Source organism: Chenopodium quinoa, unplaced genomic scaffold, assembly GCF_001683475.1.
Source record: "Chenopodium quinoa cultivar QQ74 unplaced genomic scaffold, ASM168347v1, whole genome shotgun sequence".
Taxonomy (NCBI): domain Eukaryota; kingdom Viridiplantae; phylum Streptophyta; class Magnoliopsida; order Caryophyllales; family Amaranthaceae; genus Chenopodium; species Chenopodium quinoa.
In genome coordinates this window covers 1,360,835-1,380,659 of record NW_018743292.1, presented here as the reverse complement: position 1 = coordinate 1,380,659, position 19,825 = coordinate 1,360,835, and the positions used below count along the sequence as shown (strand labels likewise).

General features: G+C 35.7%; 1 protein-coding gene and 1 long non-coding RNA gene across 2 annotated transcripts; both read right to left on the bottom strand.

Annotated features, from left to right (window-relative positions):
* Window positions 1-736: 736 nt before the first annotated feature.
* On the bottom strand, window positions 737-4,278 carry LOC110736222 (chaperonin-like RbcX protein 2, chloroplastic). Its single transcript, XM_021916386.1, has 5 exons — window positions 3,455-4,278; window positions 2,144-2,235; window positions 1,514-1,571; window positions 1,325-1,390; window positions 737-1,211 (listed from the first exon to the last, which is right to left on the bottom strand). Exons 1-5 carry the CDS (start codon window positions 3,782-3,784, stop codon window positions 1,089-1,091), a joined length of 669 nt encoding a protein of 222 aa, XP_021772078.1. The 5' UTR covers window positions 3,785-4,278; the 3' UTR covers window positions 737-1,088.
* Window positions 4,279-12,872: 8,594 nt separating this feature from the next.
* LOC110736000 lies at window positions 12,873-13,636 on the bottom strand. Its single transcript, XR_002514180.1, has 2 exons — window positions 13,559-13,636; window positions 12,873-13,156 (listed from the first exon to the last, which is right to left on the bottom strand). It is a non-coding gene; the product is annotated as an uncharacterized LOC110736000 (long non-coding RNA).
* Between the last annotated feature and the right edge of the window lie 6,189 nt (window positions 13,637-19,825).

Genomic DNA, 19,825 nt, shown 5'->3' with positions numbered 1-19,825 from the left:
TCCCCCAAAATCTCAACTTTGATGGAGTGAGTAAAGCCCACCCTTTGTTCTCTATTGAACAAATTCTTGTCATGGAGCTTTTTTCTAAGCTAGACTGTCATACCTCCCATAACATTAGCCAGACTTGTAGCTTCTTCAAAAGCATTTGGAAACACAAAGATTGGGTTCCTTTCCATGTGAAGAAGTACCGAGAGTCTTACAAGCGGTGGGTAGCCAAGGACATCATTCACTATCACTATGATGAAATACAGTTGCATAGCTCTATGTCAGTTGATTGGGCTGACTTTCTTGATGGCTTTCCATTGCTTTTTGGGAAGGATATGTTTCCTGTTCATTTCACCTTCAAAAAATAATATTTACTAAAAATAATTTCAGTTCAGTAAAAATAAGTTTAGTTCAGTAAAAATAATTTCAGTTTAATAAAAATAAGTAACTTTAAAGAATAAATATAACAAAAAATCAATAAAAATAATTTCAGTTTAGCAAAAATAATTTCAGTTCAGTAAAATTAGCCTAAGAGCTAAAACTTTTCAGTGAACTACTTGACTCTTTTTTTTGGAAGAAAGAAACAGTGAACTACTCAACTTTATACTCTAATAGAGGATTAGAGGAATGTTCCAAATTAATATCATGTAGTCATGTACTACCACTCTTTTTTGATAAAAAAAATATATATATATATAAAATTAGCATGATTATAAACGGCATAATATACGGATTCTACGCATCCCCCTAATCAGGAAGAAATGACTGTTTTTTTCATTTTTTTTTTGGGTCAAAAGTAACCAAAATCAGGAGGAATTGACTAATTAGGACATCATTCTTGTTTGAAGCTCTGATCAAACAAGAAAGAGTAAAACATCATTTGGTTTAGTAATTGATAACAATATACTTCACATCTAATAAAGTGAAGATCAGAATGAAAATTCTTACAATTAATAGCCTAAAATAACCAATACTATATACAAAAGCATGCATCTACAAAAAGCACCATAGTATTGTTCATCATAATCTTTCGATGAAGACTTCTGGAAACACTGAACAGGACAGCCAAAGAGTAGCGAAAAATAGATACCCTCGAATGCAAGTTAACCAATCTTTTCTGTGTTTGTGTCATCTGAAGGCCATATTATGGTCTCCAATAGCCTTTCCCGCATCAACTCCAAGTTTTCATCTGATATGAATTGATAAATTTCACCGTGGTCACATTTCTGCATCAAAATGTCAGGAAGATTATGGGGTTAGAAAAAAAATCCAAACCATTTTACTTGGACTTGCATGTAAATTGATACTGAGGAAGAAAGGAGATGAGTTGCTAGCACACCTTAATCCATTTTCCATACAAATGAAGGCGTGTTACCATTATTCTTTCTGCAAGTTCTTGTTTTTCCTATCAATTACAAGAGTTAGTATGTTGAGTTATCCCTTGGTTCTTGTTCCCTTATTTTGGTAGGGAGGGGTTTGAAGCTCGGGATTCACAATTGAATGTAAAAGCATGGCTTCAGAAACTTACTTTCCCTAGGTTACGGATGAACACCTTCCCATCTCCAGGTTTGTTAGCAACGAGAAAACTGCATTGACAAAAACCCAAGTCCATGAAGCTGAAATACTGCAGTTCATTCAATTCATGCAACCGAGAATATCTTTGAAAACTTAAAGCATTTATCAGATGCTCGGTTGAAATGGTGCATATCTGTCATCAATCTAGAACATTAACAGGATTCAAAGATTGTAAATAACTGAATACAGAGCATAAATAAAGATGCATCTTACAAAGAGTCATCATATTTTTAGCTCTATGACCACTCTAAAGTTTGAACTTATACTAATATTAATCCAATGACATACATAATCAAACAGGAGCCCCATTATGTTTTGAGCTCTGAAATTTGAACTCCTCATGCTTGATTTTCCAAGCTTTCATTATGTTTGCCACAAGTAATGTTTCAGGTCACAAAAGAGGTAAAAACGTCATGAAGACTAAAACATTACCCTTGAAACTAGGCCACTAGAAATTAACAGTTTTGAGCCAGCCAAGTTAATTCTTACTTCTCCAGGGCAATAGTATGTAGTGAGAAAAGGATGAGGTGCAAGGCATACAAAAAAAGTAAAAACTGTAAAAGATAATCAAATGTCTACTTACTTATAGAGCCACGTATATTGAGTGGGATTCATTTCGTAAAGCTGGTTTAAAACAGTCCTTGTAGCTTTGTAAGTAAAATAGTTGAGTAATTGCTGCAAGCAAAATTGAGCAAGATATCTTCATCAAATAAAAGTTGATGTAGAAGAAGAGACAATATCGTTAGTCATCAACATAGAAAAGTTTTGCAGAGTTATCTAGTTTAACAGGACTACAGGAGTAGTATGTTGTATAACGAGATTTGCAATAAATAAAGCAGATAAAAAATAAAAAATAAAAAAAAATCAAGTAAAGTCATCAATGTTTACGACTGCCCATAATGGAGCCAAAAAATTGATCAAACTAAAACGGTTCTTCACTTCTTTTCATTTGTAGTACAAAATAGTAAATAACTCCATGGCAGTGTGAGAATGGTTTATATAAATTGAAGTACATGTTTCTAATCCAAGAGCTAACTCCTCCATTTGAAACAGAAGTTAAGGAAAGACAGACTTAAGAAACAAGTTTACAACATCAGGTAGCAAGTTTTCCCCTAGCAACATGACTTTGAAATAAGACTCCCTAAACATTCGTGACAGCGTCTTGAATATAAACAAATTTACAACCTTGCCTAAGATAGGTTACAGAGAATAGCATGAACCTATGGAAGCATGCACATATATCACATTCCTAAGAACTACAGCCAGCACTACAGGTCCACGATGATATGCATTCACTTAAAAAACTAGGATACAGAGAAGATTTTAGCATAGCAAACTTTTATTTATTACTACCTCCGATTATTTTTATATGCAACTTTGGAATATTTTACATCTCTTAAATAATACATATAAAAGTAATCGGAGGTAGTATATCAATTTATATTTCTGAGGCATGTAAAAGAAGGGTAAAACTTTTATATTCCTATTGCATTAGCTCTCAATGCAACAAGACCTTAACATAGTCATATGACGAACAAACCACAATTAATCCTGGAATTCACCAAGATCTGTAAACTCTATCGTTACCAATGCATACATCAGTACAACTAACTTATAATCATATAACTGAAGATATAGTCCACTTTGTAGTGTCGACGACCATAATTCAATTCAATATGATTATTAACAAACTAAAACAATTCATTAGTCATATAACTGATTATATAAGTCCAATTTGCAGCAAAATTCAATACAATATGATTCAAAAAGATTAAACAATTCATTAAACTAAATCCACTCGGTAGCTTTAATGATGAAATCAAAAATAATATGAACATCAACTAACTTAAATATTCAATATAACCAATGACAAATTCCCAAATAAAGATGTTACCGTCTTGACGTCCTCGAAATTGTCCTCATACTGTCCTCCAAGTTCACTGACAATCACAGGGCTTCTGACTTTCCTTTGTTTTGTTGAGCTCCTCTTATTCACAATACCCATAAATTCTTTCCCTGAATCAACAAAAGAGCTACTCAGCTCCAATGACCCAATCTGCCTATTCTTTGATTGCTTTTTACCCATCGATTTCCTGCCTAACCCGACATCTCCACCATTCTTGAGATTCATACTAGATGAATTCATGGTTTCCAAACAAATACAAGGGCAAGTATGCGAAGAATCAATAACAGGGGAAGTCAGTAAAGAGAAAGATCCCACCATTGTTCTCACAAACAAAACCCAACCCACCAAAATAACAACACCCAAATGATCAAACCCTCAAAATTTCAATGAAATGACAAATGAGATTCTCTGGGGAATTTTAACAAACAGTTGGTGGGCGTTCAAACAGGTAGAATTTTCAGGATTTTAATCTGAAAGATGCATGAACTGGGATTTAAAGGGGGTTTGTAAAGAAGAAACGTGCTTGAAGAATGGAAGATTTGGAAGAGAATTGAATGTACAAGAAGCAAAGATGTGATTTTTTTGTGAAAATTCAAACAAAAGTGATGACCAGAGAATATTATGAGGTCCAAATCTTTCCAAAGATGTAGGGTTTTTACTTATTTTGGAAGACCAAAGAAAAAAGGTTGATGTTAGTTAAGCAGTTTTCCCACACTTACAATTTGTGTTCACCTGGACGGTTAAGAGGATTCCAACGTTGTGGGGGTTGTTTAGGGGTAAAGCAACGTGTAAGTATTGAGTTTTTGGGTTCAAGGGTACTTACATTTACGTGTTAAAACTGTTCTTAATTTACTTGAACGACAATATTTGTTCAAATGGTTCAAACTTTGTGCTTTTACATTACAGGAGTAGGTTCCTTCATTGTTACTTAATTGGTCAAATCGGCATAAAATTACGAATTTGATATTTATGGTGTAAATTATTTCCTCCGTTTACAAAATATTGTTCCAATACTTATAGATCTTTGATTTCAAATTTTTTTTTTTTTTTTTTCAAAGAATAGGCAAAATATGTGGGACAAATTAGTGATGAGGGGAGAAAGAGCACAACTAGCTGTACAAGCGGAAAAAGAATTTGATTGCCAAATAGCGAATCAAGTATATGACGAACTTTTAATGGTATTCATTTCGGCACAAGCTTTTATTTGTGGAAATAGCTTTTATCAAAAGCTAAATTAAAGGTAGTTATTGATGATATAATATATACTTTTAGGGTAAATTTTTTTTTTTTTTTTTTGTATGTAACAGGCTAACATCTAATCAACAAATACTCACCGAACACTCATACTTTAATTATCAATCCTCATAGTTAACAACTATCACCACAACTAACATCTGTCACCACAGCTAATAACTACCTCACAACTACATTTTGCCGAACACACTCATATTATGTACATGAGGTGACCTTAATGGAGTGAGTAAAATCACACTTATTACTCTATTCACAAACAAGAATTATCTATAATCGGTCTTTATATTTCCCATTTATCACGGGAATTAAGGAACTTAGAGATTCCTTAAAACCCATTATTAGAAAAGATAAATGTGCATGTGGGGTTAGAGTGATAGAGAGAGAATGAAAAGGTAGTTGGTAATTATTGAAGAGATAGAGAGAGAAAGCGTTGAAAAATGATGTCAAAAGTAAAAAAAAAAATAAATAAAAGAAAATTGATGACAACTCATCAAAAAGAGGAAATAAATAGGCATGTAGTTTTGAAACCCCAAAAAGGAAAGTAGGCATGTAAATAAGGGACGGAGGGAGTATTACTTTTTTTTATAGAGGCACATATTTTCTCTAATTTATCACTCTATATTAGGCATCAACAATCTAAAAGTAAATTTAATTCATCACTCATTTATTAAGCATACCATCAACTTCAAACTCATAGAAAGCTTATATCTGACACAATGGAGATGTAAACACAAAATAGGGAAAGATTATTATGATATTTTAACTCTACTTATAAAACATAAACACTATCATAGTAAATCACACCAAAAATAAGGGCCTGTTATTTTCAATTAAATATATGTTTTTTTTTAAACCTATTTCAACTTACATAAACTTAATTTGTCATACATACAATACCTTATATACCTCTGCTAACAACTCGTTATTCTGCCCTGTCTCCACTAGTAGTACTATTGGCATCACATACCTGATAACCAAAGTATTATCGGATTGTTGCAACACAAGTCACACCTATACTTCAACATTATTTTCATTTGTAATCCACAACCAAGAGAACCTACCTTAGATTGATGTTAGATATCCCAACATCCCCTAAAGCTTTGGTCTCATTCAGAAGCGGATCGAAGTTCAAAGTAACAGAGTCAATTAACCTCACTTGTTTTTAATGAAAAATTATAGTTAAAAATATCTATAATATGTTTAACATTGAATTATTTAATATAAGAATGATAATATCTAAATATTTAGTAATATATCAATGCATATAATTATATATGTGTTAACATGTACAATACAATATTTACGTGTTGACGTAACTTTAAGATTTATAAATGATTTTACGTAATTTGTTAATACATAAATAATATTTATATTATTTGTTTTATTTAATTTTAGTTTGAATGGAAGTAAGCAATAGAGGAATGGACCCTTTTTCTTGGTTAAGGCCACTTGGAACCGTAAATGCTGCTGTGAATGTTATTGTTGTTAATAGAGCAGCTATTACACCCATTGTGTTCACATATTCTTTCATTTGCGTTGTAGGAATCCCTCACATGCTTCTTGTGCTAATCATCATAGAGTTCTCCCATAAGAACTTTTCAAACTATGCCATAAAGTAACTAAATGTTTAGATAAAAATACTTTAAATTATGTGTTTGTAATTGTTAGTAAGGGATAACATCTATTAATAACCTTAAATCTGAAAATTACTAGTGCGCTTAGGGAATGAAAAGAGTTGGTGTATGCAACTTAGCAACAAAACTTTACCTCAGGCGGAAGATACGGTAAGGCTTCTATTATATTGCCGGGTGTGTCACCCTCTTTGTTTGGTATTTCTAGAAGAGGTTGACGGTATTTGAATTTATCATTGCCTAGAAAAACCATTGCAACATCAAAGCGGTTAAATTTGATTGCGAGATGCAATGGCGAGTTTTCATCATTGTTATTTTATTTTTTCCATACAACGTCTTGCTTGAAGGAGTCGGGCACCAAGTTAATTGATGATTTTGGTAGGTGTACAAACAATTGCCACAAAGTTTGGCCTTCACGGTCCGCGAGCTCTGCTAGCTCTGGGCAATGGGAACACTACCTTTTGGCAAATTCAATGTTATTGGCTTGAATTGCTCTTAGTAAAGGGCTGAGACCGTCCTTGTCAAGATGATGGTTAGGATCCCTTAAGTTGTTATTAATAATATCATTCATCACATCCTCGTCGATTGAAGGAACTGCGGGAAAGATAAAAGTAGATGTAACATAATCACAATTACGTACGATATTGTGATCATAGAGCAAAACTTGAACTAAACTTCAAAGTACAAACTACTAAACATTACAAAAACAATATACTTCAATTCCTTCATTTTTTATTAGATGTCATTAGAGGTGGCCAGTGGGCCGGGTTGGACCCAGCCCACCCTAACTCGCACGGCTGGTGGGTCACGTGGGTCCGACCCAATTTCAATCCGGCACAGCCCGGCACAGCTCGGATTTAATCCGGGTTGTGTCGTGGGTCCAAAATTTTCGACACAACCCATTTCAACCCAGCTCAGTTTAACCCGTTTGATTCGACCCAAATCGCACAACCCGTTTTGACTCATTTAATTCGACACACCTAGCCCGTGAACCCACCTAACCCGACCCACCTGGCACAACCCAGCCCGCACGGCCCACCCGCACGAATGACCCACCCAACCCGCACGAGCCAACCCACCTAACCCGCACGCATGACCCACCCAACCCGCACGCATGACCCACCCAACCCGCACGGCCCGCACAACCCGCACGGCCCGCACAGCCCGCACAATTCGCACGGCCCGCACGGCCTAACATCCATTTTAAAAAAAAAAACGGCTAGTTTTTTGTATCTAACGGCTAGTTTTTTAAGTGTATGATCATCCATTCTATTTTTCCTATAAATACCAATTCCATTTCACTCAAATTTCCACACAAATTCAAGCTTTCTTTCTCTCTTACTTAAAAATTCTTATTGTTCTCAAATTCTCAAGTGTTATATAGAGTTATATTTTTGTTAAAAAAAATCTCCTTAATATTATTATTAGTATTCTTAAGATTCTAAAAAAAAAAAGTTCTTCTCCATATTATAATTAGTAATCATACAAAAAAAATGAGTTCAAGAGGAGGAATGGGAAGGAGTCAAAGTGGTGGTCGAAGTGGTAGCCAAAGGAGTGGTGGTGCAAATTTTTCGTATGAAATTAATACGGAAAATTTAAACCAATTTGTCAATGAATATGGAGATTATGGTTTAGGAGATAGGCAAAATATTCAAACGTCTCCACCACAACATTTCTCCCACGAGTCCCACCAATCATCAAGTTCAACTATGCCACCTCCATCGCAACCAACATCTCAACCTTCATCTCAAGGTAATTTCTAATTAAATTTTTATTGTTATGAATATTTAAAAAAACTATTATTAATGATTATAAAGTTAGTTTAGTTTCCAATTTTCTATGATTTACAATTAGTTAATTACCATGAAAAATGCGTTTAAATAAGTATAATTAAAATATTTAAAATTTAAAAGCTTATTTTCATGAATAGCATTTAAAAATTAATTTTAATAATTTGATTTATGAAAGGTGGTGGCGGTGAAAGTAGAGGTCGAGCACATTTTTCTTGGGTGTGGAAACATTTTGAACGAGTTGAGGTCACACCCCCGGGATGGCAACCTGGTCAACCAAAGAGGTTCACGTGTACATGCCTAGTTTGCAAGGCGCTAGGTGCAAATGTCAAGTCATATAATTGGAAAACGGGAGATGGAACCGGAACCTTGAGTCGGCATTTGCAAAATAAACACGACTTGTTCGAAAATGGCCCCCGTCCTTCGGGGGGTGGCGTCCAAACACAATTGGGTGGATACATGAACCAACCCGGCGGAGGTACACCTTTCATTTATAATAAAGATAGAATGATTGATGAAATGAGTACTTTAGTTATTGCTAATGAATACCCTTTTAGTTACGGTGAAAATGCAAACGTTGAGCATTTTAATAAAGTTGCATTACAACCTGCATTTACTCGTGTCCCCCGAAATACCCTAAGACGTTATACACAAACTTCTTATTATAAGTATAGGAGTGGTTTGATTGAATAATTTCGTACTTTTGATGGTCGTGTTAGTTTTACAAGTGATACATGGACTTCTAGTTTTGGCGAACCTTTTCTTTGCATTACTGCTCATTGGGTGGATGATGATTGGTTTATTCAAAAACGTATACTATGTTTTCAAGCTATGGAAGAAAGGCATACCGGTTTTAACATCAAAGTTCGTATTTTGGATTGTTTAAAAGAATTTCACTTGAATAATAAAGTTTTTTCTTTGTCTCTTGATAATGCAACTGCAAACACAAAGTGTATTGACTATTTGAAAAATGACTCCGAGTTGAATTTGTTGTTGGGTGGTAGTCTCTTGCATGTTAGATGTTGTGCTCATATTTTGAATTTGTCTGTTCAAGAGGGTCTCGCTGAGTTGCAACCATTGCTAAACCCAATTAGAACAGTTATAAAATGGATTAGGATTACTCAGTCAGTTAGAAGAAAGTACATAGCTATGTGTAAAGAGAGAGGTCTTAAGAAAAGACAATGGTCTATTGATACCCCTACCCGTTGGAATTCTACTTTCAAGTTGTTGAGTGATGCTATAAAGTATCGTGATATTTTGACCCAACTTTACAATGAGACTCGTGTTGATCCTACTGAGTTAATAACCGAAAGTCATTGGACTAATGCTTCTTTTGTTCGTGATGTTTTAAATGCTTTTGATAGTGCAACTCATATTTTCTCTTATATTTATGAGCCTAACGTTCATTTAGTCATAATTGAGTGTGTTAAAGTTGTTCACACCATCGAAGAGCATATGAAGATTGATGGACTTTGTCCCGTTCTTGATAGCATGAAACGTAAGTGGCATACTTATTTTAGTGAATTTCCAATCATTTATGGAATTGCTGCTATTCTTGACCCCAGTGTCAAAGCTGAAGGTTTGGAAAATCTTTTAGAATTTTATTATACAAGTTTAAGTATCGATTATGATGTTAGTGAATATATTAACAAATGCAAATCTGTTTTGGGAGACCTTTATGATCATTATGCATCTATTTATGGTTTTGATTTGGCAACACCAACTACTACTAGCACTTCCGATTCTAGATTTGGTTTTCTTGATAAAGTTATGAAAAAAAAACACAAAGCATCTACATCATTCTCATCATCATCTTCTTCAACACTTGCTATTAATGATTATTTGTCATATCAACATGAGACCAACAACAACTTTCAAATTATAAAATGGTGGCAAGAACATAAAAAAAGTTTTCCTATATTGGCGAGAATTGCAAAAGATATACTTGCAGTTCCCGCTTCATCTGTTGCTTCCGAGTCTGCTTTTAGTGCAGGTAGAAGAGTGTTAGATGAAAAAAGATCTCGCTTAACTCCGGAAAGCATTCAAATTTGTGTTTGTAAGAAAGATTGGGATCAAGCTGAAAGAAGAACTCAAGGTTTAAAGGAAGACAAAGACGATGAAGATGATCCTGTGATGATATTGGAGTCGTCAACGGATGATGCAGCTTCCGGGGATGATGATGCAACAAACATGGGTGGCTAGAAAAGTCTAAATCAGGTACGCTAAGAACTACGTGGGCTTTGATTCTATCGGGATACGTAGGCAACTTATTTTTCGAAAATTACAATTTAATTGCAAAATTAAATTTTAGTTTTCTAAAGATAGGTCCAAGCCCCCCCCCCCCCAAATTTCAAAAGAAGTACAATATAAGAACTACGCTGGCTTTGATTCCTTATTTTATAATATAAGGATACGTAGGCATCTTAATTAAGAGCAAGCCATCAAATTGTTAATTTTGTAAAAATTAAAACACCACACAACCCACCCGACCCTAACCCACGAACCCACCCGACCCTAACCCACAAACCCACCCGACCCTAACCCACCTACCCCACAAACCCACCCGACCCTAACCCACTAACCCACCCGACCCTAACCCACCTAACCCACAAACCCACCCGACCCTAACCCACTAACCCACCCTTCGACCCACCCTAACTCACTAACCCACCTTGACCCGTCTAACCCACGAACCTAGCTCGACCCACCCATGACCCGTCTAACCCACAAACCCAGCTCGACCCACCCACGATCCGTCTAACCCACAAACCCAGCTCGACCCACCCACGACTCGTCTAACCCACGAACCTAACCCTGGTGTGTCCAACTTCTCCGACCCAACCCACGACCCGGCCCACCCTACCCTACGTGTGTCGTGCCGTGTGTCATGAAACCCCAACCCGCGACCCACCTAACCCTAACCCAGCTCGCACGACTCGCACGGTGGACACCTCTAGATGTCATACTTTCCTAAAAAGGAAATCTGGAATTAGATGTTTTACTTTTTTTTTTCAATAGTTTCTCTTTATCTCTCTCCAATCACATGGACCATAATATTTTTTTTCTATCTCTCTCCTACCTTTAAATTGCATTGGAGTCCGAGAAAAAAAAAATAGTATAACATCTAATAAAAAAACAAAGGAGAAAGTAACTTTCAAAGATGTATGTAGAAGTATGATTACCTTTTAGTTATAGGTAATTCAGTAATATAATTCACATCATGTGGCCACTAGTGAATTGTGAATAATGTTTGTACTGTATATCAAATTAAAGTACTACGACATGTTTGATTATCAAATTATAGGACTGCATATAATGACATTATATGCCGTCCTAAGAGCGGCTATATATACAATTATACAAACATTATTATTTTCTAAATTAGTATATATTTAGTAATTTATGACAAAAACATGTTTTTTTTAAAAAAACTTCTCTTTTTAGCTTCTTATATGCATCCCTTTAGGTTTTTCCAATCAACTACATTTTTTTCCGGTTTTTTCACCATATACTCCTGAGATTTTTATTTATTCACCATATATCTATGAAAATTTTCAAATTCATCATATACTCCCAAGTTTACACAAATATACACGATAAATGTGTAAATTTGCTACTCTGAAAGTATTCATAAGATTCTAGCTTCACAACTGAAAGCTTTATGATTGACGAAGGAAATACGTACTCATTTGTTTTTACTAGTTTGATAAGGCTAATAAATGGGAGAGTGTTACTCTCTAAATTAGAATAATGATTGTGTTAATGTGCATATCAAATGTAACACTTACTCCGTATTTGAATTTGTTGCATACATTCAATTTTCTCTTTACCAAACAACCTCTTAAATTTGAGAGTGTTGAATTTGTTGTATACTCATATACTTCCTCAGTTCCCGATATACGTGTACACTTGGTTTTATTTTGATGTTCCTAAAATAATTGTACATTTGCACTTTTAAAATCTATCGTAGATGAATAAATTAATTTAGAATGGCTCAAAGTGGATTTAATTTTGGTGTTGGGGTTTCTTCAGGTGGTGAGGCAATTCTTCATGCAGTGAATCGATTGATTGAGGACCGTGGTTCTGATGTTGGTCTTTCTATGTTGTTGGTTGATTTTCAAAATGCCTTCAATCTAGTTGATCGTACAGTCATGTTACGTGAGGTTCGTCGCCGTTGTCCGGGCATTTCACGATGGGTTGAATTCTGCTATTCTAATCCAACCAGATTGTATTATGGGGACCAAACCTTATGGTCGTCTCGGGAGGTGCAGCAGGGTGATCTCCTTGGTCCTTTGCTTTTTGCTTTGAACCTCTGGTGTGTAAAATCAGAGACAATTTTGATGTATATCTTCAGGCTTGGTATTTGGATGACGACTGTTATTGGGGACACGTTGGTGGTGGGGAAGGTTCTGCAGTTGATTATGGAGGAAAGACCTAGGGCTGGCAAACAGGTCGGGTCGGGTCGGGTTCAGGTCGACCTGTTTACATAAACGGGTCAGGACCCCCCAACCTGAACCCGACCTGTTTACTTAAACAGGTCAAAATAACCAACCTGAACCCGACCTGATTATAAACGGGTCGACCTGAACCCGACCCGCCTAAATCTGATTTTTTTTTAATTAAAAAAAAATAAAATAAAAACCTGTAATTTACTAATTTCTTTATACTGTAATTTTTTTAACCTGTGATTTGACTAATTTCTTTAACCTGTAAGATTCAAGTATTCAAGACTTCAAATTCAACACATAATTCAAGCAAACATAACTTAACAACATAATTCAAGAGTTACATGTCCAAAATACTTCCAAGTAGGCAAATAAAAGTTCAACTAGAAAACCAAATACATGTCCAAAATAACAGTTTCGTTGGCGCTTGAAATGAATTCCAGGCTTATTCAGCGAGGTGACATTAGAGGTTTTCTTCTTTGATTTCGTTTGATGAGAATCAGAAACTTCATCATCTGAATCAGAATCTGGAAGATCAATGGGTTCATCAGGATTAGGGCTATTAGCCATCTGTGAATAAATTAAAAAAAGAATTACACTCATATCCGAAGTATAAACATGAAAAACAGAAGTATAAACTCATGAGTCATGACATAAAGAATCAAACTCATGAAATTGCAGAGTAAGAAAATCAAATCAGGGCAAAAAATCGCATAAACAAATCGCAAATAATCGCAAAATAAGTAAATAACAAATCAAATCTTCGAAAGAAATTGCAGAGTAAGAAAATAACAAACGAACAACATTAAATGATTAAATCACATAAACAAAGCATACATAAACCATAATAGCAAAAAATCGCTTAAAAAATCAAAGAAATCTGAAAATTGCATAACCAAATCAAGGAAATTGCATAAACAAATGACTCATGAGCAAACAAACTCATAAAAAATCGAATAATAGGATTATTACCTTCAGAATGTTTGAGATGAAGCTTCAATCTTCAAGGTTCAAGAATTTTTATTTCAATCTTCAAGAGTTAGAGAGAGAAACTGAGAAGAGAGAGAGTTTGAGTGAAAGTCTGAAAGAAAGCGGCGAGAGAAAGAGGAAATTAGCTTAGGGTTAGATAATTTGGGCTTGGCCCATATTTTAAAATTAGGGTTTTAAGTTAAGCGGGTTGGGTTCGGGTTGACCCGACCTGAAACCGACCCAATTAAATAAACGGGTTTATGCGGGTTGGTTTCGGGTTGAGATTTTCAACCTGAACCCGACCCATTTAACTTCAGGTCGGGTTCGGGTTGACCCAATTACATAAACGGGTTGAAAATCTCTATCAAAACCCATTTATTTTGGGTTGGGTTAGGGTCGGGTTGTCGGGTCGGGTCAGCTTTTGCCAGCCCTAGAAAGACCTCATTCTGGGCTACATCTTAACGTGGAAAAAACTGAAGTTTTCTAGCTTGCTAAAAACCCTTGAAGCAGACTTGTGGGTGTCTTTCCACCTAATATTGCTCGACCTTTGTGTGATATTAAGTTGCTTGGTGGTCCTGCTAGTTCTGATTTTGGTTTTAATGGTGAGCTGGTGATACAGAAGGTGACCAAGACAATTGCGCTTATAGATAAGGTTGCTATGCCGGATGATCCTCAGTGTGAGCTGTTGTTACTTAGGGCATGTACCGTAGTTTCTAAACTCTACTTTGCATTGCGTACTTGTCCTCCAAGTACTTTTAAGGCGGCTCAGCGTACATTCGATGGGGCTCTTCGATCATCCTTGGAGCGTATTGTTATTGCTTCGGGGCCTGGGTTTGGCGATTGGCAGTGCGGCTTGCACCTTACCATTTGCTTTCGGAGGGCTTAGTGTTTATGCCGCAGGTGATGTTCGTCATTATGCTTTTCTGGCTTCTCGGTTACAGTCTGCTGGGTTGCAAACACAACTTCTACGACACGCTGGCATTGTTGGTCTTAGACGAGCCTTTGAGGATGCGTTGTGTTTGTTTAATGGAACGGCAGAGTCTGACATCTTGAGTAATCCTAGTGAGGTTGTTGCTCCTAAACTCATGAAGAAATTGGCAAATATATATTTTACAAAGGTTACCGCTTCTGCAGAATCCACCTATTCTTTACCTCCTTGACAATCAGCATTGTGGAAATCACAGTAAGGATACCACACCTCTACTTGGCTTCTGGTGGTCCCTATTTTGGGGTTGGGTTAGATGATGAACGCCAAGACTTACTGATGTGTGTTGTGCTACCAATTGGGTGTTCCATTGTTCTCTATCACGACGTCGTGCTCTGCTTGTTCAAGAATTTTTACTGGAATATTTTCAGTAATCATGCGGTGTCTTGTGTTGGTATTGTGGACATTAAACATCGGCATAATGTTGTTCAGGATACCCTTATTGATGTTTGCTATCGGTCAGGGATTTCAGCTAGAAAGGAGGTGGACATTGGGTTGTTTGAAGGGAACAACGGAGCCCTCAGACTTGCAAATGTGTTACTTTATTCCTGGGATCGTGGTCGCGATGTTTGTGTTGACTTGACAGGGTCTTTTCCTTTGACACAGTCCGTGTTATCTGACTTTGTTCCTGGACGAGTTGTGGCTGATGCGGCCCATCAGAAGCGGGTCAAGTACGAATCCAATTGTCGAGCAATTGGATATGACTTCCTTCCTTTCTCATCCTCTTCACTTGGGGAATTAGAAAGGGAGGTTGTTACGTTGCTGAAGCAGTTCTAGAAGTTCTCGAAGACTCAGGACATTAGGGCATGTGTTGCTGCTCATATCTTCACTATGATAGGTTTTGTAATAGCTAGAGGAGTGGGGGCCAGATTGTATCTCGACTTCCCACTAATTTTTTGTAGGTTGTATGACTTTGTCTATTTTTGAGATATAATAATAATAATAATAATAATAATAATAATACCAGTAAAAAAATAAAATTTTAAATAATAATAATAATAATAATAATAATAATAATAATAATAATAATAAATGGGTAGATTAATCCTCGGGATGGTGTAAAAAAGAGTGGGATGGAAATTTGAAAAGAAAAACTTACTTTCTTTAGTAGCAGCAGCAGCACAGTGTTTGATAAGAAGATGAAGGGGAACTTTCATGTCGTCGTTGACAACAGCAGCCAAAGAATGATCCTTCTCCACAAAAAGAGATGCAATATCAAGGTGACCATAGATAAGTGCCACATGAAGAGGCGTATTTCCATTCGAGTTCTTCATCGTCAGAGGCCTCATATTATCCGTTAGCTGCTCGCATTGTATCCTTACAAGTTCTGTGTTTCCCACCTCAGCAGCAATATGCAGTGGGTTGTTTTTATCAGAGTTCTCCTCACACCGTAGTTGGGGGAATTCCTGCAGTGCAGCTTCCGCAAAACTAAGCTGCTTACTTCGAATAGCTATGTACTATATTATTTTTTCCATGATGGGTTTTCGCAAAAAGATATATACTGTGAATGTTTGTATTAATGACTTCATTGTTGCCGTTCAAAACTGCATTGTACAGCTCTTTTGCCATTACTTCTTCTCTTCCCGATGATGAGTTTTCCGCGCCTTAATTTTGATTTCTTTCACTTTTTTTTTTTACTTTTTTTTTTTACTTTTTTTTTTTTTTTTTTTCTTACTTTGTTTTTGTTTGTGCAGTGAGGAAGAGTGCCTTTTCTTTGCTTAGCTGAAATTCAACTTTGGTAGACCAAAATGTTCGTTGCACTAATATAATATGGTGTGTGAGTATGCGCATATAATATGGCTATTTTTTGCTAATAAAAGTTTAGACCAGTGTAGCACAAACAAAGACTTTCTATACTTAGAAAGTTAGAAGTCTTCTTCTTACCTCGGTAAAAAAAAAAAAAAAAAAAAAATCTTTGTACGTTTCCCGAAACCATGACATGTGAAAGTTAAACTACCGTTGTCGTTACCCCTAACTTTTTTTTTAACGTTACCCCTAACATTACTTCCTCCTCTCTCTCTCTCTCTTTTTTTTTTTTTTGAATTCCCCACCATTTGGCATTGTGCATTTGTGCTATACTGATATAGTGATATCTATTTTAAACTTATTTGAACTTATTGAATACTTATTATTGAAACTCATTGATACTTATTTGTATATATTAATATTCATTAAAAGTAGTGGTAATATGTTTTTCAACTTATTTGTACTCATATGCAAATATCTTAATAATTTATATATATTTATTAATATGATAATTATAGATTATTCAATAAGTACTATAGATAAGATTAAGAGAACAAAACCTACCTTCACACTTGTTATATACCATATTACCATCATATATCAACACTACAACAAATTGCAACTTCTGCCACGTTAAAAATCATGGCACAAGTTAAAAATTCACATGGCTATGTAGTTTAGCCACAGGAATTCTCAAAAAATTCCAGTGGCACAAGTGGCCATAACTAAGATTTTGCCACAATAAAATAAGGGTGTAGCATGAATTGATTTTTATGCCACATATATCCCCGTGGCTAAAAGATAGGATTGCCACGAGTACTCTCATGGCTAACAAACCTCTAGCCACAAGAATTATCGTGGCTAAATAATTGCTTTTGCTACAAAAATTACTGTTACGATCTATGATATATGTTGAAGATTTGATTTGGTTTGATTATTTGGTTAGGATACTCTTAGTTGGCAAGGATAGATTTATGTTAAGTAGATAATATTGTTAATATTCTTGCCATACTTATCTTGTACATCATGCATGCTATATCTTTTGGCCAAGAGCCATGAATACAGTCAAGCATATTATTCTTCTTCAATATTTCACATGGTATTAGAGGCTTGAATTTTTTTACAGTAAACCACAACAATGGCCGGTGATACACCGCCACCACCTCTACCACCACCATAAAAAATAGAACCAAATTCCCCGTTTTACCTAGGATCGCAAGATCGTCCAGGTGATTTTATAACCCCGACTCGCCTTAAGGGTGATAACTATGATGATTGGGCCGCCGATATTCGTATGGCATTAGAGGCGCGACGAAAGTATGAATTTTTAGATGGCACAATAACTGGTTCGACCCCTCCTTGTACTTAGTCGAAGTGGAATACCATAAATGCTATGTTAGTCTCTTGGATAACTAACAAAATTGATCCGGATGTCAATTCTACCTTGACTAAATATCGTGAAGCAAAGAAGCTATGGGATCTAGGGCCCTTGATATATCGTGAAGCAAAGAAGCTACTAAAAGAAGCTATGGCTTTCAAAGGTTATTTGGGAGATTCTTTTAAAATGAAAGATCTAAGGCCCTTGAAATATTTTTCTTGGCATTGAGGTTGCTCGTAGTGCGACAGGTTTATTTATGTGTCAGCGTAAGTATACGCTAGACATTATTTCTGAGGTTGGCTTGATAGGTGCAAAGACTAGTGGTTGTCCGATAGAGGAACATCATAGATTGGGACATGCGAATGGAGAGTTACTGGCGAATTCGGAGGCCTATCGTCGACTTGTTGGTCGATTAATTTATCTTGCGGTGACAAGACTGGACCTAACTTATTCCGTGTACATTTTATCTCAATTTATGTAGTGTCCTCGAACAAAGCATTGGGATGCTGCTCTGCGTGTGGTTCAATACTTGAAGGGTACTCCTGGGCAAGGCATTTTGCTTCGGGCAGACAGTGATTTGACTCTTCTAAGGGTGGTGTGACTCAGATTGGGCTACTTGTCCAATCACTCGTCGATCTATGATAGGTTGGTTAGTGTTCTTAGGCCAATCTCCAGTCTCATGGAAGACAAAGAAACAGCATACGATATCTACGTCGTCAGCAGAGTACCGCTCTATGGCAGCAATTACTTGTGAGCTGAAATGGTTGAAAGATTTGTTATTGAGCTTGGGAGAGCATCATCCCAAGGCTATTCCATTGTTTTGTGATAGTCAGTCAACTCTACACATTGCTAAAAATCCGATTTTTCATGAAGAGCCAAGCACATTGAAATTGGTTGTCATTTTGTGCGAGATGCCATTACTGATGGTATTATTGCTCCATCATATGTACCTACAAATTCTTAGTTGGCGGACATCTTTACGAAGACGCTTGGCAAATGACATTATGATTTCCTATTGTCCAAGTTGAGCATTCTAGATCCTCACCATGCTCCAACTTGAGGGGGGGTGTTACGATCTATGATATATGTTGAAGATTTGATTTGGTTTGATTATTTGATTAGGATACTCTTAGCTGGCAAGGATAGATTTATGTTAAGTAGATAATATTGTCAATATTCTTGCCATACTTATCTTGTACATCATGCTATATATTTTGGCCAAGAGCCATGAATACAATCAAGCATATTATTCTTCTTCAATATTTCACAATTACCGTGGCTAAAAATTTACTTTGCCACAAAAATTGTAGTGGCTAAAAGGTAAATTTGCCACAAAAAGTTAGTTGATTTGATTGGCATCTAGCATAGTGTATGACAGAGTTTGTTCAACTTTCGATTATTAGGTTCTTGACTAATTTTATTTTTTCTGAGAGCTTTCCATTCTATAACTTGTCTATTAACCCTAGGAATAGATTTAGGCTTCGATGTTACTGTACTTTACCTTCCTGATCTACTTGGGTTATGGCTCTGTTCTTGCATAGTTGCATTTGACCTTTAATTGTTCACATACATTAAAGTTTAGTTAAGACTAGATGGTAGTACACTTAGGGGAAAAAATACATTTTTATGTAAATTCTACCAAGATAGGTCTTGATTTTGGCCATTGCTATATATTGTTTGCAGAGGGTAGGATGACAGTTATCTTGTTATCCACTTTTGAGTCTGAATAGAAGAGGCCAAGAGGTTACTTTCCTAAAATGATTGGCAAAAATTATTATGAGTATTACTGTAGACCGATTCCATATTTTCATATGAGATTTTGTAATGTTATTTCTTATTTGCGATAGCAAAGTATCAGACTTTGATATTAATTTCTATGATTCTATTTAAGTCATCACATAATGGATATTTAATTTTTCCTAAAATGGTTGCATAATATGGGGTATACAGTTATATTATGGACCAATTCCACAAGATTTTATGTTAAATAAGTAAATAAAAATTGAAGATCAAGATCATTAACTCCCTACCTTTTACGTATGATTCTTTGTTATTCATTGCAATATTGCATAGTAAATGAATATCTTATTTTTCCCAAAATGGTTACATAAATTATGAAAATTTTATAGTGATCATTTGTTGACCTATTATCCTACTTGTG